The sequence below is a fragment of the Ascidia mentula genome, chromosome 2, assembly GCF_947561715.1.
Source record: "Ascidia mentula chromosome 2, kaAscMent1.1, whole genome shotgun sequence".
Lineage (NCBI taxonomy): Eukaryota > Metazoa > Chordata > Ascidiacea > Phlebobranchia > Ascidiidae > Ascidia > Ascidia mentula.
In genome coordinates, this window is record NC_138567.1 from 16,897,911 (window position 1) to 16,922,521 (window position 24,611).

A 24,611-nucleotide genomic window follows, 5' to 3' on the forward strand; every position below is an offset into this window, starting at 1 on the left:
GGAGGAACAATTGACAGGTCACATTTACAGAGCAAAGTGGGATATTTCGTCGTGGCGAAGTTAGCATCGTCTTATAACAAATTCTTGTAACGAATTGTTGCCACCATAATAAAAACAAACGACTTGCAGTGATACGTGTCGTTATGGCAACGTATAGTGTCATGAACACAAGTTCTTGGCTACATTAAAGGTTGCACCCATAACCGATATTTAGGTTAATTGTTTGTACTTTCGAGAAAGTTTGTTGTTGTCATCAGAAATGTGTATAGACAGTGGTGTAGAGTTACGACACATAGATACGATCCGTGTCATTACAGGCCAGCAAGTTTTACCGCAACAATTTGCACACGTTTTTACGTAAAAACTGGAGAAACGCACTTACGCTCGAACACTTTTACTTGCGGTAAATGCGAATTGTTACGAGTTTCGAAATAGAATGCCCAAAAGCACCAGTTAGCTAAAACTCGCAAATGGGAGAATTGAACGCGTGTTTCAGTTTCAAATTGCCACCCACATTTGCAGAACCGATGGCAAGCAGTGAAGGGGCGGTAGTTGAAAGGATTTGGTCGAAAAATGTCGTGGGAACTGACGTGAGTCATAAAGGAGAGGTTATTTGGGTCAGGATAACTCAATGCGAAAAGATGTTTTTGAGAAATTAAATCTGGCAAATAGACGTTTTGGAGACAGAACAGGATCTGTAGTGGTGGATTTCTAAGAGGACGAAACTTCTTTCCCCGTTTTTTCGAAACTTGAACTGAAACGTTTCATCTCCGACCAAATAAACTCAACGAAACTACTTGAAACCAAACCTGAAGAACTTAACAGGAGTAATGACTTTATTGAAAATCCGCACCCACGTGTTTTTTTAAAGTTTTGAAACACGGCCGACTATTTATGCTTGTGTCAGTAGGCACAGTTACTGTAAAATATTATGACATAATAAAGCACTTGTATATGGCCGCATTTATAGAATTTTGAAAGGAGAAACTTCACTTCAGCGAAGCCAATATCTCATGTCAACATCGAAAATCTATTTTCTACGAACGTTAGAACGATAAACCCTTATCATATACTGTGTGCCTTATCGGCGACAGTCAACTCGAAGTCAACCCTATCCAGTCGGCTTCGTAGTCGGAGATATTTGCTCAAAGTGAGCACACAAAAACCCTGCGTCAGGGACACGTGCAACTTGATTCACAAGCGGCCTGCATCGAGTGTTTGTGAACTATGCATGACGTCATTGTGACGTTCGGGGCACGGCTTGAAGTCGGCGAGGCGCAAAGACAGTGTGCGGTGCAGAGGGCGAGGGGTCGTTGGAATTCATTGAAATCACAGCGTGCGGTCGCCGAGATTTGAGAAAAATTCCAGATAAAATTGTTGAAGATTTTCACGGACAAAGCTGTGACGCAATAAGCACGTCTCCCTGCTGATAAGGGTTGGTATAAAGTAAGCGTTGTTATTTACGACGTACATTAGATGAAGACGGTGTGACCGGGATTGCTTGCGTGGCAAAAGTTATTACGAACCATAGTAGTTGTCAGTGATAGAATTGTGATAATTCAGTATCTAAGCGATCATCTATTTTGTTGAACTGCTTTAACATATAACATTGAAAGGTTGTTGTCGTAAAGTGGTTTAAACGATGCAATCCGAGTGACATTTTTTGATTTGTAAAATTATCGATCATTGTTTTAAAATAACTTAAGATTTCATCATTTCAAAAACTAATTTATTATTAGAAAATTTTCAACGGGTCCTAAATTATGCGTTACACTGTCTGCACAAGTACGTATTTTTAGTCGAAACTGCGAAAAACGTCGAAACTAAAATCAATAGTTTGGAAACGTTTGCAACTCAAACTTTGTCACAGCTGCGGTCGTTTGTAAAATGTTGGATAAATGCCAGCAATTACCGCAAGCAAGGTGAATAATTGAACACGAGCAGGGTTTAATTGACTCCTAAAAGCCCAATTTCCGATTTTGATTCTTGTATCAGACACCTTAAGTGGATTAATTTGACGGTCAAGTGAAAGGCGTTGGTTTTTGACAGATGGCGTATGATCAGTACTTGTTCCAAATGTGGTTCACAAACTTTTGCTTTAGCAAACAGAAGGGATCTTTAGCAGTTTGCCGGTTTCTGAGATAAAATTTAGGGGTTCGATGGAAATTATTAAGGAATGTTGTACTGTCTCGAATATTTACTGAAACTGAATTAGACTTAGGCTATTTGGTATTTGCCGAAGGTCTTTTGTAAAGGTTGCAGCATGTGAAAACCGACGTTATTTAATTTATTTTTAAGTAAGACTGGAGACCACAAGTGGATTGAAACCACACGGAGTGCAATTTCGCTCCGGGGTATAGGTTTGAATTTACTTCAGCGAAAATAATTTGACTAAATCCAGTAATTTCTACATATTCATCTCTGTCTTCTGACAATAATCTGTAAATTAGGAGATTTTTGAGGTTAAAAAAACGTGAGAATGGGCTTTAATTTTTATGGTCATAAAAATTTTCGCCATTTTTACTCAAATATTTTCTACAGAACAAGAAAAAATTTACATTGAACTTTGTGAAGAGAAGTGATGACAGGAATTTAATTAAGAAACATCACCTTTTTGTGCGACAAATATCCAGTTTAATATAGATGCAAAATGCAGGGAGATTAACAACTTGTTTGTTTTCTGTCTGGGATGTGGTGATCTGATACGGAACGCATAAACCAAACACAAACACCAAAGCTTTAATATTCTATAAGATTGCGGCAAGCCAAACCTTAAGCACAAAATGCGTGTCTTGTCACAACAGGAAATGCCAACTTCTTGAGCGATTCGACCTTTTAAACAATCAAAATCATTGATAAAATTTCAGGAATGGAGGTTTTTGTGTGTTCGCCAAGAATTAAACACGTATTAACAGTTTGTTAATTAGGCATAGGTTCAAAACCTCTCATAAACACGAACGTCGTCACAAAGGAATGTATAACTGTGCTAACTTACAACGGTACGACGTAGAGTACCGAGAGTTAATGAATACGAAGAAACAGTCAGTAGCCTACCCAAGTTATAGTCAATTAAACACAATATTGCGTGAAACCAAATTGTATGCAGTGTTAGCAAAGTCGCAAAGTGGTTCGGGCATGGAAAGTACCAAAATCCTCTTAAACATCAACGTTTTCCGCAACACTTCGCTCTGTATATGTGTGGTCCTTATACCTGGCAATTATCGCTGCGATATGAGTCTGTGAAACGGTTATGGAGGTTCTGCTTTCAATTGGTTACGCGGATATATGAGAAGCACATGTGCCGACTTCCCACGGAGGGACAGTGAGAAAAAAGGAGCAACCTTATATATTTGAACACCAAGAGCAAGTTTGAGCAATGGAGGTTCAGCAACAAGTAGCATTTAAATGGTGTTGGTGTGCTTGAATAATACGCGATAATCACCAGGTTTTTACATGGACCATTTTAGATTTCACTTATATATGATATGTTGTACAAGTTACGACTCGAAAGTTGAACATGAGTAACGACGCATTTTTTACGGTCTAAATTACTGTCACCGATCAAAAGATACTTATACGGAAGATGTGTTTAACATATGACGTATTATCACGGGTGTTTTCACAGTTCCGGCGAAAGGTTTGTATTTTTGCGCACGTACGCGAAGGTCAATCTGGTCAACACGAGGTCACGCTTTTGCGCCAATAGAAAACGTCGTCCATTGATAAAAATAATTCGTGGAAACGCAAGCTGAACGCGCCCAAATATAGTCGATTGCTTTTCGCCCAAGGCTGCTACAAACGGGCAAGGATATAAGGTCTATTGAAAATGCAACTGAATTGGCGGCCACGCAAAGTGCGCATTTCCGCATCGTGGCTCTTCGATAGGATTTAAAAAGCGTCTCCTGAATGGATTGCGCATCGGATGTCCATGCTTTAAGAGTGTGTTATATTTCAAGGAGGTAAAGAACGCATTTGGCGGTGAAGGGATCTTGGTAAATGTTTGACATCAAGCCACGACCTGGATTTTGCAGCTTCGGCATTTAAATACTCTTTCACACGTATACCAGAAGGCAGTGTAGCGAGAATATAAGCTTAAGTGATTAAGTTCGAGTGCCGAAAAAGTTTGCACATTTGGCAAAACGCTTCTACTTTTAAGATACTGTTATTGTTTTGAACGTATCAAAAGAAAATCCTATTTTTTAGAATTGTTTAGAATTGATTTGCAATTAGAAAAGGTGAAAATGCTAAAGTTTATCCTTCTGCTATGTTTTCTTCTGCATGTTTGCAGTGCATTTGATTACGAACAACTTTCTTCATACGGTAAGTTAAATTTGCTGCTTTTGTGCAATCTTGCTTTTACATTACGAAAAATTCCTAACCTTTACAAATTACTTGGTCAAAATAGATGGTTAATGTTTTCTCTTTTGTTGCTAGGTTACGAAACCAACTACGAAGACTACCCAGAGGTAAATTAACCATGGATGTTTGAGTTAATGTGACAGATGACAAACATCTGACAGCTGATATTGATTTCAGAAGCATTAGTGTCGTATCGTCACTTGAATTTCCATGACTGGCCTCACGACTTGTCATGAACTGATAGTTAATTGTCAGTAAAAAAATTGCAACAAACTTGCGCCGTTATTTTGAGTTACGACGCTACTGTCGTTTGCGTAAATATTCATAATCATGCGTCTGATGATACTTTCTCATTACATTGCGTTGTTAACACCCATAATTACAGACATCAAAAAAAATAAATAATAATAATTAAAAAAATATTGTAACATTCAGCAATTGTTTCCTGGTCATGACCACACACACCAAATACCCGCAACCCAACGTCCACCAATCACAATCCCCGCCGCCAAGTCGCTCCAGGACTTTACTTGTGATCTCCTAAACAGCATATCAGCTGACAAGTTGCTTGGCAACATGGCTATTTCACCGTTATCAATGTTCACTGCGTTGGCGATGCTACGACCAGGTAAGCAAAATTGTTTGTGTGAAGCAAAACGTAAATTAAGCAGAAATAAACACCATCTCTCACATGTTCCTAACAATACAAGGAATGTTAACCCAAAATTTAAGACGATATGCAGGCGACAAGTTTTTGTAATATACGTAATATACGTCACGTTAATACTGCAATTGTCGTCAATGCACTTTGATCATTAACAACAACCCAAATTTTGTGTCCACCTTTTTTTTCTAACATTATGCTGCAGCAGTTTTTTCTTATCAATGCACCTCTGACAAGTTAAATTATTTTATTTGTCAACCAAACCGAACCGCTTTGCAACAGGTCTTGACGGTGAATCGTTAGTGCAAGTTAACAATGCAATGAAGAGCGCTGATGTAGGAGAGGAGGAATTGTGTGATATGTACAACAAAGTCTTCCAACCAAGCAGGAAGCTTAAATTACGATACGCGAACAGAGTTTATGCCGACAAGAGCACGAAGCTGAGGAGAGCGTACAGGAACGACCTCAAAAGGTGCTTTTTTTATATCCTTTCGTATTTTCATTTGTACGTTTGTTTACCGTGTGCATGAGTTTGTGTTGACGAGAAAAGGAAATTGAAAAAACCTGTCGTTGGTTTAGTGCGAATCGGATCAGACCGAACACACATTTACATGATTTATTGAAGTATATACTTCCTACTAATGGTTCAACAACGGTATTACTAAGCTCACTACACAGTCTGCTTCTTATAGTCTAAAACGAGGCGTAAGCTTTCAATATCAACAACTTACAATCTATCATTTTTGTATCATTTGCGTTAAACTCGTAAAGTTTAATCTCTCCCTCCTTAAATTGCAGTCTCAATACCACGCAAGTAAGACGAGTGGATTTCACAGGAAATGCGGAAAGATCCAGACAGAAAATCAACCGCTTCGTTCAAAAGAAGACCCGAGATTTGATACCAGAAATACTTCCAGAGGGTGCCATTGATCAAAGAACGAGATTGATTCTGGTTAATGCGCTTTACATGAAGGTAAGTCCCAGCTCAGGCACTGGTGCAGGTCAGAGATTACTGTTGACAATTACATAAAACATTTGTTTAACACAGCGTTTCCGATATACGAAAAAATTTCTCCACACTGCACTAATAAAATCGAACACATTCTCAGAACTGTACGTTTGCCTTTCTTGCTTTGAAAATCGAGCATTACATTGCAATTAAAACATTTGACAATTTGACGCCATGTAACTCCTATCATACATAAAAAAAAACACTAATCACAATCCAACTTTGTACTAATCGAAACAGATCCTCAACTTGTGATTTACTCAACAAGAAAAATAGCTAAAACCGCACATTTTTTAAAATTTGCAGGCTCCCTGGACAATTCAGTTCGAAAAACAAAACACGAGACCTCGAAAATTCTGGCTCAACGACGACACTGCGGTAAAAGTGCCAACCATGTTTCACAAATTGTCCTACTGCACCACACACACCGATGCCGTCACCAACACTGACGTCACTGTACTCGCCCTGGAAGGTAAGACAAATTTTCCTACTCAATTCTATTTCTTTATGCCTGTTTAAGTTTGAGTTGAAAAAGACAAATCAGGAACTGCTTTTCTCAAACGTACAAGACTAGTTTCAAGCTACAAACAACTAAATTCCAAACAGTTCAGTACTGTAAACACAACACACAAAACGACGGCCATCCGACGTGCATTATCTATTGTTCACTCATAATGGTTATTGTTACAAAGCAATAAGTTATAGTTATAAAACATGCATAGTCTGTGGAGGTTGGATATGTTGTGGTAGCAGTTACAACATATTGCTGATAAACACGCACGATTTTATCCTGTAAAACGGCAAAATAAGCTAAATTATTTCATCTTTTTTCTCATTTTACTGTTACTTACTAACGCTGAACTACTATATCCGAATGCTGTCGACAAAATGCAGCAGGTTATTAACTTCAACACCAGCCACAACTACTTCCTTGTTGTAACAGCATATGTGTTGCTATATGAGTGGGCGCAACTGTTGTGCTGTTGCTCTTGTTACTTTTGCAGCGCTAATATAACACTGCAGCCTCGATATATTTGCCATACGCACAATGATGGCCCGAACAACGCAAAATGTGTGGTTTGTCTGTTTCCTGACAAGCGAAACAATGGCATGCATTGTTGTTTATAAAGTCTAATTGTAAGCTGAAAAACAGAGCAGCCATCCACCAGTTTTGTAACGCACAATATGGTACAATCACAGCGCTTCAATCAAAGCTTTACTACTAAGCCACCCCAGGAATATTTACCTATTTAGGAGTTCCAAATAGAGTGTTAATCCGTGTTTAGGCCACAAGTAGCTTGTAATTGATACAAATTACGATTTAGCGCTGTTGAAACTTCCAACTTTGCCATTCGTTCAACATGCATGGCAAAAAATAAGCAAACCTACGCAAGCAAATAAAATAATTTTGTAATATTTTATATTTTGTATACCTTTCTGTACCTAATGGTACGAACATGGCAGATTTATAAATCTCATTGTTTTGTTACAGAGGGAGTGAGTATGATTTTCGTGGTACCGAAGGTGGTCGGGAATTTTTCTACCATATACGACAACGATCAAGGAAGCATGAAAGAAAAAATTGACAACATTGTCCATTCTATTTGGACAGGTAATTAGTGATTCAATTTGTTGCACATAGAGATAACATGTTTGACAAACATCTGTCTGTGAAAAATCTAGCCCAACATTTCCAAACAAGTAAAAAGCAACAAACCAAGAGGGTAACCTATAATCAGCGCGTATTGAGTCCTGGAGACAAAGTCTGTTAAAATGAATTGACAACATCAACAAATTCCTTAGCTGTAACAATAAATAAGACTGATATTAAAAAAGTTTACAACGAAAAGTCTATCGAAAATCGTAAATTTGTTGCAACAAATAAAATTAATGACGCTCCACATTTTTTTTATTTCCAGAGGAAAACAATGGCCAAAGGGACTTGGAATTCTGCGCGATAACTCTTCCCAAATTCACGACCAATTACGCCATTGCAAAACCGATTCCAGTCCTCAAACGAATGGGAATTCGCGACATCTTTGACCAATCACGTGCCGATTTGTCACGCTTGACTCACTCTACCGGGCTTTACGTCAACGATGTACGTCACAAGACAACTTTCGAAGCAAGCGAACAAGGAATAGAGGCCGCAGCAGCGACATCCATGGGCATAACTACTCGTATTGCAGGAGGAAGATTCCGACCGATCAACAAACCTTTCATGTTTTTTGTTCGTCACGACCGCACGGGGGCGCTACTGTTTGCTGGACAAATAGTCAATCCTGGCTCATCATAAACAAAAAAGTCAAATTCGAACCGAGTTTACGAATCCTTTACATCCGAATCGACAAAATCCTCTTGTATTCTTGTAACAAAGGTGAATTTAACAACCCTTGTACATGTATGTACATATGGAGTAACAAACTTGTACATTTGAAAAAACTATTACAAAATTACACGCAACTTGGTTTCTTATTTTCCCATTTTCTGTTTTGAAAAATCACAAAGAATAGTACACAAGTACATAGCGACACCGTGTGGTGAGGACATTTTTTTGTAACTTCTCTCCGCGTGAATTAAAAGTTCCACATGTTTTTGTTGTTACTTTTGTACTTTCGAAATGTTTTATCTCGTTATTATTTTTCTTGTTGTTGTTGTTGTTGTTGTGACGTATTTATTGTCCGCTTAACGCTTGTTGTTGATTTCTATGTTTTTCACAATTTTATGTAGAAAATTACTCGAAAACATTTTTACAAAGAGAAATAAAAGAGTAAACAAAAAAAGGAAACATTTATGAAAACGTGAATTTTAAAGTTTTAATCAGTCGGCTGTCAGAAAAAAGGAAAATAAAACGTCATTAAAAATGCCACAAAGTAGAAAATATAAATCCGAAAAAAACTCATCCCTGTCCGAAGTCCGCCCTGCGTGCAGGTATAACAAAGAGGGAATGGTTGTGGCCATGGGGACAGAATGAATAAATCCCGAAATCGGTTTTACAGAAAACAAAGACGTAAATACTTCAGATTGGTAACAACAGAGTAGAAGTGAATGAATAGAAAAGAGGAGTGGAAAAAATTGGCAAGAGTTTGCTTCGGTAAGCAATGTCCTCTTCGCCTTATTAGGCAATAGATGGCACAACTTGTTACGTCTCACATAAGGTTTAAAATCAAACCATCAGAGGCAAAAAATAACTGATGTAGCAACAAATATCAACTAACTGACCACTTGTATATCCCCACGTATGTGTAGAACATGATCGTAGGCAACAGGGGTAAAGCGTATACCAATTATTTTCATTATTTGGCACAAAATCTGACAAAGCAAATTCACAACCAGACGCGGCAATCATTTAATCAAGTCCACGAAAATACGATTGAGATCAAGGGTCAACGTTTGTTGTTAAAAAAAGGGTGAAAGTTCAACTTGTCTCCTAGATCGGTCCAATTTATTTGCAATTAGAAAACCTCAAAACGCAATGTGTTTTCGTTTCCACCAAACTATTTAGGGCTTATATAGTTACGCATGCGTTCGCGACGGTTCAACAAACTTATGTACTGGCTTGTCTAAAATGAAGCGCGCAAAGCAGGTGAGCGAACTTCCGAGAGATGGCAATTCCTTATTATCGCGGTAGTGAAGTTCAACAAATCGGAACAAGGAATTAACTTTGTAAAAGAAGATGACGCAAAACGTTGCAAGTTTAGAATCTCATCACCTTTCGTGGGAGGCGTCCAAATGCAGAGAAAAGCCCAAATACGGATTTTCTCCTAAATGTGTCCGATCTGACGAAGCCGATTTCCGCGTTATGAATGCACCCCAACCGGTGATGACGTCATACGGCACCCATTGCATTGGGGGGAGAGGTTTTGCGGCGAGTTATAAGAAGTCGGTTCGCGCAAAGGATAGGAAGTCGTTGAAGGCGCATTCGGACAGAGGAAAAGTAGGGCAGCCAGCTTTCAACTCTGCTTTTGGAAATAGTTTTTAGCGAATCGATCAAGGCGGCGGAAAGTTCACGCACGTAGTTCTTATATAAAATCTTCGCAAATCACTTCAATTTAGACATTTGGAAGATTTACCGAAACGTGTCTGAACATTATTGTCTGGTCACAATTCTCCAACATCTGCAAGCCTTTTTTAGCATAATGATGTAACAATGACCATATATGAGGCAATATATCAGAACAGAGCAGCTATGATTTAAAAGAGTAAAATACGGCAGAGTTTAGAGGAATATTAACATGAGTTCAGGGTGTTCTTGATTAGAAACCAACATTGGATGATTTTCGAACCTATAATAGTTTTGACAGACATAATTACAACGGTCACGCTTGCAAGGCAATGAACTCACGTAATGAATATCGATCTTTTAAGCTCATGAAAAATTTACAAACGAAATTTCGGATGGAAGACAGGGTGACACGCCACGGCGGCTAGTAGAAATTTGTTTGTTTCCGCTTCAAACAATTGGACAGGGCTTATAGTACTTGCAATTCACGTTTTTTGACCGCCCTTGCTTTAAAGTGCGTCATATGTGCTTTAAAGCGCGCTTTGCATACACAGAAGTAGCTGAAAAACATTTAAGGATCGATTGTATGTAAAAATACAAGAAGCTGCAGAGTAAAAATCCAGCAATGGTTAGGAGAAAGAGGTTAGGTGAAGGGATTTGATAAACAGATGATTCACAGCCATGAAGGATTTGCGACAAACAACGATTTGCATCTTTGTTTTACAGAGTTTTCAGTTGAAATAAAAGTAAACAACATGATCTTAATAAAACTGGTCAGCACAGTTTCGATTTTCTCCTTGCTATTGACATCGGGTGAGTGACGTCATTAACAGATCCTATTCCATTTGTAAAACGCGTACTACTTTTGTTTAAAATGTCCCGTATGTGGAAATGGGAATCAATCCATATTACCACGTGTATCAGTTATATTCGTCCTGTGCATGAATTAACTTCGTTAAAAGTTTTTGTGAGCGATTGACCACGTACAATTTCTCCATGTATTGTCGACTAAATTTATGTCAAGTTCCTGTTCTAGGCAGACAAACAGTAATTGTGATATAGAAGATTCAATGATTGTCAACTTAAACGAAGAAAACAAAGTCACGAAAAACAGAACCTTCCATAAATTAATTTCTATCGGTTTCACAAATTGATGAAATTTGGATATTTTTAGTGCGAAGCATAAAATCAAAAACTGCATTTCCCGAACCAGCAGCTCGATCGCTGTTCGAATTCGGCTTCGACGTGTATGAGAGCACAGCGCGATCTAGCGGAAATGACGCGAACGTTCTTGTGTCGCCAATTTCTATGTTTGCTGTCCTCTCGATTTTAGCGCCAGGTAACGATTATATTTTATTATACAAACAGTGGAAAAGGCTAATTTGACCAGTTCGAGTTAAAAGCTTTGAGCAAAAAAAAACGCGTTAAGACTATCAAGAATTAATGAGTCTTTTAGATATTGTTTAAGAGAAAACATTTTTAAACTATTGTGATAATTGTAAGTTTCACTAAACGACTTTGTAATTAGATACACTTATAAATTAAGTTCCTTATGACAGACAACTTTTGCCCTTGATCCAACAGACAATCCGCAATCCTTAAATTTAAACATTGAAATTGGCGTTTTAATGCCACCCAGGAATTTCCAGGAAATGCAATTTATTTTATTTAGGGTTGGGAGGAAATTCTCACACCGAAGTGGTGAGGGCTTTGCACATGTCGGATTTCGAAAGCCCCTCGGATGTAGAGGCGGAAATGTGCTTGAAGGTGTTCGCCCATCATCCTTACCACAACCTGAGCAGAGCTAACAGAATATTTGCAGATAATGACGTTTTGATCTTGAAGACGTTCAAGGATTCTTCCAGAAGGTAAAGGAAAGCTGGAAATAATTAAGTCGGTGGCGCATTTGACCGTGAAACACATAAGCCTTAAACCTGTTGACAAAAAGCGTAACTGATTCGTCAAGCGTTTATTCTTCCGGTGGGTTCAGCGAATATACGTAAGATATAATGTAGTGCGTTACTGTACAAAACATGCACCAATTTTTAGGTGTTTTTTTTACAATTTACAAAGTAACTTTCAGATTTCAAAGTTTTCAGTTTATTTTAAGGCACCACAAAGCTCCCGTAAAACGGCTTGACTTCCACTCAAAACCGCGCCAATCAAGGAGCAAAATGAACCGGTTCGTTGCCAAAGAAACTGGCAACGAGATTCCCGAGTTAATTCCTGAAGGAGTTGTAACAAACCAAACCAAAATCTTTCTGGTCAACGCAGTTGCTATGACGGTAAGAGCTACAACTTTATGTATAACTAAATTGGAAAATGATATCCAGGAAATTGGGATTTTGCATATCGAGAAATATTACGAGAGAATCAAACTGTAAACAAAACCACTGGACAGGTGTGGATACCTCCAGGGTGAAATTGAGGATAGTTAAAAGGAAAAAACTGTTTAAGATCTTTATAGTTGTTTGTAACGCACTTCACACTGTTGGGGCATCACCTTCGCAAAGAAATTATAGTGGACATAGCTTCCTAAACACCAATATGGTTAAATCGACCACAAGTAAGAAAACCAGTTGAACAGGAACGTCAAATACAGCACAGGCAAATGTCGCTACAGTGAAAAAAACTTCGCCACTGTGTTTTCGTCTGAATGAAGAAACACGATGCGAGGTTGGGCCGCAAGGTGTCAATTTACATCACTGACTCACAGACCTGCTTAGTGTGATGCGAGTTAAACCCATTGTAGCGACCACAAGTGCCAACATGTGCTCAATAAGCAAAGAGACAAATGACTGAACAGTCTTGTGCAAACTTAACGTAGACTGAAGACAAACAGATTAACGTCAGTCTCCTGTTATTTATTATGTGAGTTTGCCGACCTTGTTGTACACCGTAACGGCGGGCGTTCATGTCCACTTAACAAAACACATGTTTGGTGATATTTAGAATCCTTTGGTCGTAGCCTAACTATAAACTGACGTGCGGTCAAAGCGACTTTCCATCAAAAATCAAAACATTAACAAAAATTTTTTTTATTCAGAACCGTTAAAAAAAGGCCTTATTATTCTTATACTTGGCTCAATCTTAAACGACAATAGCCCAGATAGAGTTTGGTTCAAAAAACATATTTTGCAAAACTATGACGACAAAACGAAACCATTTGCCACTTTGGTGCATTTGTAAACGAAATTATTGAAATTTTATCGTAAGAAAACAACTAAATCTTTAATATTGGTGTAGGCTGAATGGTCGCACACTTTTCCCAAATCTGCAACAACCACGGGGATGTTCCACGTGTCACCGAATATGGAGGTATCAGTTCCCATGATGCGTTCAGCACCGTCCATTGGCAGCAAATGCTGGCAGACTTACGACTCACAACTCCAATCGAATTTCGTCATCATGCCGTTTAAAGGTAAGTGTGCAGACGGAGTGGATTAAAGAAAAACGAAAAAAAATAAGTTTTACAACACAATTTGAAAATTAACCATTGCCTGAGCGTATCAATACAACCATTTTAACTGCTAAACATAAATAGGCGCACATGACTAAATGATCAATATACCCTTCCAAAAGTCGCAAACATGACAAGCACCGCAATGCATAGTAGCATGTACCAGCCAACTTTCCTACGCATTGCGTCACTGAATCTTCGGTAAACAGCTCGAAGTACTTGCTTGTTGTGTCGCATGTTATCAAAACATCGTACGACTCTACACACTAAATGGCGCACGCATTAAGGACCAAGTTGCATCAATCAAAGGATTAAGGACAATACGCGGCCTGTCAAAACGTGAGGGGTTGGCTCGGTTGTAAAAACAAAACGTCCAAATGACAAACGATGTAATGAAATTATCCTACGAGCCAGCTGCAAGACCGGGTTGAAAAATATCGTCGTTACGGTCTGTTTGGTGAACCGTGACGCGGTACTAAAGCGTGGAATTTCGGCCGCGAATGGCATGTTTAAGCGGGCAAATAACGCGTCCATTGATAAAAATTGACAGTGATTTATTGCAGTCGGCGACAACGATTTTCGTTAGAATTTACCAATTGGCGATTGCAACCTAAAGGTTTTATTTTAATTTAAACGAAAATCGCAATAAATGTGCAATTTAAACACTTATATTTCCGCAGGCCTCGCCCTACGCATGGTGATCATAATGCCCGATGAGGTCGGCGACTTTCAGCTGATCAATACCCCAGGCGGCCGCGACGGCATTCGTCGACTTTTGCTTGAAGCCAGTCTGGCCAAACCCAGGTTTTGGAAGTGTGACATCACAATGCCCAAGTTCACAGTTCGCCACAATATCGCAAATTTGGAGGATGTCTTACGAAATATGGGGGTTCGGGATATCTTTTCGCCCGGTGCTGCAGATTTGTCGAAAATAACCCCTTTCCCTGGAATTTACGTGAGCAATGCAGGGCATGAGGCTGTCCTGCACGTCGATGAGATTGGAGTAAAGGCTGCAGCCGCTTCTTACCTATCCGTTGGGTTGCGGGGCCCTGGGGAGCGGGTGATATTAAACAAACCGTTCATGTATTTGATTCGGCATGAACCGACAGGTGCCATCTTGTTTATGGGGAAACTGGTGCGGCCTGATCTAGAAGCCTAAACGTACAATAACATTCCATGTGTTTCCATTTCAAGAGAAAAAGGTGACAAGGTCTGCATCGCGCTATTTTAAGCGCATTTATTTGAACGAACACACCTTCAGACGCATGTAAATGTCTTGTAAAGTACCTTTAATGTTCCATTTATGTTACGCATGTATTCTATCATTAAACCATGCCACAAACTTCTATGTGAAGTCTGAGGGTTAAAAGTTAGGAGTTTAGTTCAGATTTCATTCAGAAACTGTAGGTTGCGTAGTGCTGATTAGACTCGCCGCTGAAAATGCTGAATGAGAGAGTTTTACATCATTTTATTGTCAACAATCGCGCAATATGACACCACAAAAGCAAGTCATTGCACCAAATCTCCATGACATCAACAGTAAGTTAAATGAATAAGACTGGTCCCGAACCTGGACAAAAACAAACAACATATTTGTTCCAAGAAACGTTTTTCAGGTAAGAAATCAAAGTTGCAACACTTGAATATTGCAACCGCACACAAAACGACATTTCGAACAAAACCAGAAAACAAGGTAAAGCGGATTATTGGTGACAGGCAATAATTGCGCAACGCATTTAACATGTCGGTATGTCGGTATGACGGCCAGTAGAATGTGTTTTGCAGTAGAGACACAAAACGTGAAAACAACGCGGTCGCTAAACTATGTAACAAACCGAGAAAATGCTGCGAGGAAACATTGAGATCTGGCAGCTTTTGAAAAGCTCAAGTACTTAGGGTCGCAAGTACTTTGGACCTAGAAATGTGTGAGTCAATTTGGCAATCGTTTGAATGAACTCCATTGCTTCCTGGACGCAGTATCACGTGATCGCGGCTTGTAGAGTGCCGGAAATCTCATGCAGACACTCCCGGTGGATTGAAACCTAACGCCGCCATTTTTGGACACAACGCGCCATCCGCAAAATGTCGATTGTGATTTTCTTTGTCGCAGTAAATCGCGAAACGAATGACTACGAATTCGGTTCACACTCAAAGGTGAAAAATCAGCAGAAATAACGATGAACAAAGATACAAAAAGAACAAACGTAAAAGTAACTGCGCAGTACAATAAAAATTGCTTACTGTTACATGTACATGTTAAGTATTTTGCTGTACAATTTGAAAGCGATAAGAGCAGTAAGAAATGTCCACTACGAATCTGAACATACAACATCACAGTATATAACACATAACGTGGGAAGGGAATGTCACATATCCCTAATCCAATACTTCCACCACCACTGTTGCATATCTAAGTAATACATCATACTCCATCGGGAATACAGTTAACCACAATCACGCCCAGCAACAGCCTTAAGCCAATAACTTTCACATTAACAAACGCCTGCAAACAAACCTCCAGTGGCGTGATATAATTTGCTAGCGACTGAAACACGAATCCAAACTCCCTCATGGCAGTCTAAATATACCGGTCATATTTAAAATTGCTAACTGTATAATTAACACGTGTCAATTCTATCCTAGTATCGATTAAGGCCAACCTTACACCGGACAAACCTTAGTAACACACGAAAGGCATAATGCAACTGGTTGCTTAAATTAGTCTAATACAACGTTTCTGTCACCTGAAAATATGTTGACCAATATATACATATCTTGCAATCTTGCAGCACTAATTTATTTGTGATTCGACAAGATATGGATTATACATTATTACTGTTCAAGTGCTTGTGATTAGGAATAGAGGCGTTAACAGCATGGGATATCAATACCTTCCTTCTAGGTCTAGGATAATCCTCGACACTACAAAAGAATATTTAGGCGCTCTTCGGCAACTGAACGTGTCGACTTTCCGATTTGGTTGTTTATCTTCTCATTGTGTTCTTTTTTTAAACAACCATATGCAGAAAGACGAACGTTTGGCGCCGTTACAGAGAGGCTTGCTCGTTCAAACGAACCTCATGCTGACCTTGACCGACATGCCAGCAAAACCTTGACTGACAACTTAAACTCAAGTGGGTAAAACGCTAGCATGCTTCATTACAACTGCACTTCCTTCGTCAGTTTTCTACCGAACTTAACTACATGCTATGGGCTGCGCAAGACTGCTGGGTCCTGATCTAACCCAACAGAAAATGGTTGGAAGTATTAGGGTATGGGGCATGCAGAGCATCGGATTGTCATGGCATTACTCATCAAATAAAAGCACATTTTGCAAATTTGTACAGATTCATTGCCTGTTTAACTTTCGTCCATAGTTGCAAAGCATTGCAATCTTCCGTACTCAGATCTCCATATTATATTCCGTAGCAACAGAGCAGGTAGTAAGCCGACCACGCGGCGTCTGGAGCTTCGGAGAAGCGTCTGGGTCAGCCCAGCACAAAGCACTCGGTTTTAAATGAGCTTCACAATGCCTATGTGGCAAGTCTAATTGCGAAACCACTATTACCTGACTGTCTGGCGGAACAAAAATATCAATGTTACCGTCCGTTATTCGAAGCAGAAAAAAATTAGTACCACCATGCAGCGGATGGCAGATTTTGTGCGTTATAAAACAAATACTCGTAATTTTTTGCAGCGCGCCTTTTGTCAAAATGTTTTCTCAATCTGCTCAACTTTAAACTGAAATCAATTACGTCGTCTTTAATTTTAATGGAATGTTCAGAAAAAAAAGCGTGCGCCAAAAAAGGGTTCTGTTAAAAAACAAATACTCAAGCAGTCATAATATGTTGCACATCCTTCCACACATGGACTTGCCACATTTACATATGCGTTACGCACCTTGGTGCAAATTTCAACACACAGCTTGTCTCATGACCTACCGCCCTTTTAATCCAATTAACTTCCATCCAACTTACTGTGAAACTGTTGGTCTGCTCTCAAGTCACGTTTAATGAAGAAAATCTTTTCGCCGTCTGAGCGACTGTCAATAACTCGAATACGTAACAATGGCGGGGATCTAACACGCTGTGAGATTCGACCTACCTAATGTGTATTACATTACGTTCGTCCAGACAAACCATCTTATAGCCGAGCGAGAAATTCGAGCTCGCGCGTTTTTTGTTGTGGCTTCGCGGCAGGGGTTGAATTGACAGGGGCGGGGGCCTGGGGCTGACAGTGTCGCTACGGCGTTTCAAGCTATTAAGAGCCGCCACGATTGCGCTCACGAACGTAAAAAGCTTCTCCATGAGTTGAAAAAACAAGACAGCAGCCACCAGCGGTGATCGACCACGCCATAACACGACTGATGGATTGAGGAACCTTTCTGGTTCAAAACCCTTGTTGGTTTTAGCGCTTTCAGACAGGGCTTGAAATCACAATGCGCTCTTCCGCAGGCAGCTTGCAACTGTCTCGTCGTCAACGAACGGGGATTAATTGAACGCTTCGCACGACACAGGGCTGAGTGGGGAGACAACAAGAACGTGGCTCAGGTTTCTCACAAGATGAAGTGCGCCGAAAAATTAACGTGAACCGTACAATGAGCTCCCGGTCTGAGAAGAATTACAAACGTTTTATTTGTCTCTCCCGTCTCTTTGCGGTCGTATTCATGCACTTACCGGAAATCCAAACCATTACGTAAGCGAACTACCGTGTTGTGTTGTTACGAACATGTCAAATGAATGAGTTAGACCAACGCAAAAATCAATGCGAACTCCACGCTACAGTCAACATCTAAGCAAACTAACACACTTGTGGCGATGTTTGGTTGAGAAAACTCGTTTTATTTATAGGGCATGCATTGTTTTGAATCATCTGCACCTGACGAAACGGCAAATGTGTTGGTAAGCATAAAAATTGCACAGATTTGGGTAAACGTTGTTGGTTTACTGTATTGGATCAACAAATGCTAGACACAAGCCCAAAAATGAAAAATGCTCATAATGATACCAAAACTACATGTGAAAAATTAACTATTTGCTAAATGGCCGACAAGCAACAAAATGTCGTCAATATCGGTACAAGGAGGCTCGGCACGAGTAATTAATGCAAAACGGCACCTACGCAAACACATGCCAGTTTTCAAACAAGAAAAACGAAAAGTCATCGTTCAAATGCGAATAAACACATATATCAGTGGTCTCTATAAACCACCATCACATACCGTTGGGCCGAACGGACGAGGCCAAAGCTGTTGTCGCAGACAGTCACAGGCCACGAAACAATCTACAGGCGGTAATTACCCAAAGCTACAAGTGCTTGGTGATGTCTGGAGGTGGTTCGGTCATAAAAATGGCAAAAATCGCCGGTGGCGAGACAGGTACATATGTCACCAGCAGAAAATGAACAAGACGGTGGGTATACATGGGACTCCAGGACACGTTCACGCATAAACACACAAAACAGAAGTTTATTGCGTTAATGGGCTGCTACTTTCTCAATTCTAATTGCCATTAATTATTGTAACTATCAAATCAAACACATCGTATACTCCCAAATCATACACTTTTGCATTTGACAAAACGTTTCAGAATTCAGAAAACCATTTGTTGCTTTTTCAATGCACTTTCTGAAAGCGCAGAGAAATCAAAATATGGTAATGCCGGTGGTTTACGCAACCACATTTTCAAAGCAGATTTCCTGAATCCTTGTTAACAAAAGAAACCAAACCACCTTTATTGCACTCATATTCACATCAACCAAATCTTGCATTTATAACTTCGTTCTGTGTGCGCATATTTACATAAAACTTTTGCCGTTTTGTCAAATCTCACGAAAGCCATCAATGCATATGGAAATTTGTGCAAAAACTCTTCCACGTTAAATAACAAACTGCGGTCCGATAAATCAATGACGTCATACATTATGGAGGCATATTGAGTCTTACCACTACTTTTCACAATAACCAACTTTTGTTTCTTCCAAACTCTAAAAACGATAAAAGTACTGAGTGTTTTCAAATGCCTACAAAACCTTTGCGCAAAACCGCGTGACGAAATTACCACTTAACATCAAAAGCAAGTCGGCTTTAACAAGTGACAAGCGCATATTTACTACACAAAACCTTCACAAAATCGATATGATGACTAGACCAATGTGTCAGGAATATGAACATTACAGGTCACACCGGTTTATCGGAAATTATTCGGCAATATGATTCACGCGTACCAGAGGCAATCCCATTTGGTGGCGGAATTATAGCTCGTAAATCGGTGTGAGGCGACTGCGGCTTTGGCAATGACTGCTTCCCCGCGGAGATCATTATTGGGCTGGAGGAAAAATGAGGAGTCTGGGCGAAGGTTGAGAGAAACACAAACTGTGAGTTGGGACACATTGCTATGCAGACAATGACGAAACCCAAAATTAACATTCTCGCAACCCCAAAATGCAACTTTGTCGACTGCTTGAAACTGTATAACATAACCATGCAATGTGATGAATACGAAAGGACAATTCGCATAACAAAGTACATCCAGATTATGATGATGATACCATGACAATGTGTAGGGTTGTAAGTTAATACGTCTGTATTCCGGTTCAAAGCAGATACCAACGAACAGCACAACCAAGCATGTAGTTTTTCGACGAAATTGATTATTTAAAGCAAGCCATGTTGTGCCTGTTCCGACCCAAAAAACACCGAAAACATTTGCAGCGTCCCATGAGCAGAGCGCTTCCGTCCGTCTTACACAATAAAGTTACGGATATGCATGATTTATCTTCGGGGAAACTAACCTGACAAGGGTGAGTGACCTTGAGAGAAATACGGTTCAACCACGGGGGAGAATGACGCAAGTCAAAACCGCCATAACATATTATTCCCCTCACCATGCGGTATGCGCGTTTAATGCGCCAAACATATTTATTTCTATGATTCGTTGGTCAATGATTTGATTGAAAAAAGATTATTTAAGCGTGTTTAGGTAATTTGAATTGCCACACTGCGTAGCCGCTTTTCCGCAGTTGCTTACCGCCTTAAATTCACTGTTTGGGCACAAATTACTCAATCATCAATTAAACACTTTTTTATGGCTGTACACTTGCAGGATAAGCACCACAGTCGCTGAATATAAAGTAAAAATGAAATTGCGATTCCACACTAACAAACCAAATCTGGCGGGAAACCGGCGGCCATTTTGTCATCATAGCAACCGAAGTTGGCAAAATGATCAATAGGTTTATTATGACGTGATAATCCGCATGGCAACCGCTGCAGACTAAACACCAACATCAAGATTTCTCTGTATATGAGGAGGCCATCTCTCAGAACACAATCGAAACAACAAAACCGCTGCAAATGTTCGAACACACAACGTAGGAAGAATGGAGCGTAATTGGACCGCATGTTTCTTAGAAACGATGTTGGGAATCGTGGAGTGGGTTTAGGTGGCATAGGATGATATCAAAGGAAAATCTTTTCAATCGTCCCGTGATTACAGAGAGAAGTTAGGCAGGTTATTGATTGAGATCTACAAACCTTAACATCTTTAATTGATTTAATAGCAAAATATTGTGATAAGGAAATATTATTGAGCTCGGAGAATGAAGAATTCTATGAAATGAAAGTGTTGCCGTGATTGCTTGGATGCTAATTTATGCAAATGGTAAAAATTTCCTAAAAATAACGACTCCACGCATATGAATTACATTATATATCCTTCATTTGTCAAAAAATATGTTTCCAAGGGAGGCAACTAACATACTTCCATCAATACAAAAATTAACCTCTGTATAGGCAAAACATTTTTACAAACAATCAACCATAGATATACAAACTGTAATTAAATTGCAATGCGTTTAGAGGCAGATTTTTGCAAAAAAACGATTCGTAATATATTTCAGTGGTTTTTACGAACAACGGAAACAGCACTTGTCTGTGGAAAGCAGAATATTCTGACCTCTTTCATCTTATCCGCCATCAAACCAATTCCACATACAGAAATAAAACCATTACTCGTCCCAATAAATTCATTTATGATGAACTGGAGTGCGTTAACCCTTACCTTTAAAATTTTTACTTCAATATACGACCAAATGGTGACGTCACTTTTAACCACAAGTGCTGAGAGATCAGGAAAACCTGTGGTTTAACATCCGTGACAAAGTGTGCTGCTGTCACCAAGTTACCAGCGAACAATCGATCAGGGAAATTTAAGACGCGAACTTTGACTACACAATTCACGGTAAGTTTATCTTTACAAAGGGTAATTGACAGGTTTGGAAACATTTCCCACCAATTTCCAGCTCCGCCGATGAACTGGGAATGAAATGAGCCGATGAGAAACAGGAAACGTGGAAGGTGTAACGATGAATTAGAGAGACGGATGAGGGCGCGGAAAGAATTCTCGCAACCGCGTGAAAGTCAAATAAAATGTCGGCTAATGAAATGAGGAAACTAATTGTAACGTTTAAGAGAGTAGGAGTCGTTTTATTATTCTTTATCTTAAAAATTTAGGTTTCTAAAAGCTAAACATGCAGAACACAATAGTCAGATTTGAACCGTTTTTGCAATTTCAGGGTGTACAGTTGCGTTTTGTTTTTACCGATCCTTACAGCAAATGCAACAAAGTAATGCAAAATTTACAGAATTGCAACAAATTCAATCAAGAAATATTTAACCAAAAAAATTTCAACGAAAATCTATTTGTTTTTGGGAGTAAGGGTTCTTGGTATCAATATAGTTCGAGGAGAATGGACGTTTATCAATCAACAAAGTCTATTCGTTGGTCTAAGTGATTTTATCGAGAAAATATTTTTTTATTTATTACGTAAGAGGGCGGTATTAACTTTATGTTTACCACCAAGAAGAATTTGAGCGATATCACAAATATAGAAAAGAAACAATGCGACCATAAGTTACTTTTTTCGACAAAACAGAAAACAATTGAGAGTTTATGGAATAAAACATAAACAATACGAACGTTTTTTTCCAACAAGTTTGTTCGCACAATATATTGCAGATTCCTTCCAGTCATCTTATCACTGGGCGTGAGGTGACCAAAGATCGCTTGCCCAAGTTGCCCAATTTCAAGAAAATAATTCACATGTGAGGGTGGGAGGTGCGCGGTTACTTAAAATATGAAACCAAGACTCATTTTTCCCTTGACACGCCACCAGTTGCAGACCAATATTAGTCTACTGTCGCAAAATCCACAACAGACCTTCATCAACACAGGAAGTGGAACTTCACAGCGAAGTGGCAAAAAATACGAGACCACTGTGTTGACGGCACGCCCAATTTGCGAATTTAATCCCCGTGGAAGGGCCTGGCCTGGCACTTTTGTCGCGAAGTCAAAGCTACAAAAGCCACGATTTATGGAGCATGCCATCCGACAGCTTTTCGGATTTCGGTGGATTTTCTAAAGTCTACACGTCAGTTTGAGTTCGGACTATAAAAGGGGATATTTTTGTAGTTTCACAAAACCGACCCAAAAATATTTCCAGAGACTTCATCCAGACTACAAATGGAGCAGAAAGTTCAGCATATGAAAGGAATTTGGCCATTTTACTAAAATGCTTTTGATTGTCTTGCGTTTCAATGTTTTGATTGCAGAGCCGTGAAATTATTTTTCTAAAACCCAATGCAGACGAATAAAAAAGTAATATGCTTGTGACAACAAACGTGTTTCGCAGCATTTTTATGTAGTGCAATTGCACAAACTTGTTCCAGCAGCAATTTTTTCCACTCACAAAACATAAAAAATCAACACGAAATCATTCGCTTTGACTTGGCTGAGATCAACTAAATTCGTCCGCACTTAATTGAAAACCGACACCGGCCATCGTCTCCGCAAATGAATAATGTGTGATCACGTAGCAGTCGACTCGCCGGCGTCTAGACGTCCCCGTGGCTGCCCGACGACAACCGGCACAATAACAGGTCGTGCCAATGTCGCCACTAACTGCTGAGGTAATGGGAAAGCAATGCGATAAACCACAACAAGCATTGCTTTCTCACATGCTCGAAAGACCGGGAATGAAATTGGCGGGAAACAACGACGAAGAAAGCACGTGACGAAATGGTCATCTTTTGCGCCTCCACGCGGTTTGAATAAGCCTGATCGTACAGCGACGTTGGTTTTTGTGATAATATTTTAAACAGACACAGACAAAATTACGTCATGAGTTAAACGAACTAAAACACTATCCAGCATTTTCAACGCATCCCTGAGAGTAGGTACACATCATGGCGAAACCATTGATTTAACTGAAAATATGTCGCAAGATTTGCAAAAAAGAAATTTCTTTTGAGTCAGAACTTTCTTCTCTGTATGTATAACATGTTGATAACAAATTTACTCAAAACGAAAACACACACCAGATTGCAATTAAACATGGCAAACGGAAAAAGTGCCGCCAGAAGGGACAGAGTGATTCTTACATTTAACTATGAATTATTCAATGTAATAAGCGATGGCGTGAATTATTTAAGAAGGTCGTGTTGCCCGCACTTAACAATGAAGTTGTAACATGTTCTCTCAAAATATAGTGATTTCGTGAAAGACAAACCTTTTGTTTGTCACAAAATGTCAAATCCGTTACAATGTAATTACAAGAGGTTTAGTACAAGCAAACAAAAATACTAAATATAACTGGTCATTGTGTCTACTATTAAGCCACTATACGCAAAACCTCTCAATGACAAGTTAGGCATTATAATAGCAAGAGTTTAAACTATATAGTAAATCCAACTAAACGTTTTTTATAATGTCACATCTCTCAAATAAACAGATAAATCGATTAATGATCACTAATACCAGCTTAAAATCCACAAACTTTAACTTGAAACGCGAATCTTGTAGAAAGCAAGGAGTTCAACAACAACGGGAGTAAAAAAACTAACCTCCAGCAAGTACTGGGCGATGTAGTCAATGGGAAGGCAGGGGATTCCGGCATCGTGGAGGTGACGCACTCGTCTTTTGTGTTCTAAAATGTAAATAAATGCCATGGACCCTGTAAATTCCGACGTTTTTAACACATTTATGATGGTAAAAGAATAAATATTAAGATTTACAGCAGAGTAGAGATTCAACAATTGCTGGGTCAGATTCTCTGAGAC

The 24,611-nt window shown here is 39.4% G+C and overlaps 4 protein-coding genes across 6 annotated transcripts in view; 3 read left to right on the forward strand and 1 right to left on the reverse strand.

Moving 5' to 3' along the window:
• The window catches only part of LOC145890420 (protein NLRC5-like), a 327,828-nt gene extending 307,337 nt beyond the window's left edge, over positions 1-20,491 (forward strand). The window contains exon 30 of the transcript XR_014399557.1: positions 20,476-20,491. The gene's annotated coding sequence lies outside the window, so the exon portion shown is untranslated. The remainder of the gene's footprint in view (positions 1-20,475) is intronic.
• LOC145890425 (uncharacterized) overlaps positions 1-24,611 on the reverse strand; it is a 40,066-nt gene that overhangs the window by 7,597 nt on the left and 7,858 nt on the right. For all 3 annotated transcript variants that reach the window (XM_082981466.1, XM_082981467.1, XM_082981468.1), the window contains one exon: positions 24,396-24,478. In XM_082981466.1, coding sequence (XP_082837592.1) covers positions 24,396-24,478 — 83 coding nt within the window. The remainder of the gene's footprint in view (positions 1-24,395; positions 24,479-24,611) is intronic.
• LOC145890442 (serpin B10-like) lies at positions 4,000-8,810 on the forward strand. Its single transcript, XM_082981517.1, has 8 exons — positions 4,000-4,320; positions 4,435-4,466; positions 4,795-4,987; positions 5,306-5,495; positions 5,822-5,996; positions 6,339-6,504; positions 7,525-7,644; positions 7,952-8,810. The coding sequence occupies exons 1-8, from the start codon at positions 4,242-4,244 to the stop codon at positions 8,326-8,328; spliced, it is 1,332 nt and encodes a 443-aa protein (XP_082837643.1). The 5' UTR covers positions 4,000-4,241; the 3' UTR covers positions 8,329-8,810.
• Positions 10,577-14,843, forward strand: LOC145890441 (serpin B6-like). Its single transcript, XM_082981514.1, has 6 exons — positions 10,577-10,848; positions 11,210-11,374; positions 11,708-11,903; positions 12,146-12,320; positions 13,282-13,456; positions 14,176-14,843. Exons 1-6 carry the CDS (start codon positions 10,704-10,706, stop codon positions 14,652-14,654), a joined length of 1,335 nt encoding a protein of 444 aa, XP_082837640.1. The 5' UTR covers positions 10,577-10,703; the 3' UTR covers positions 14,655-14,843.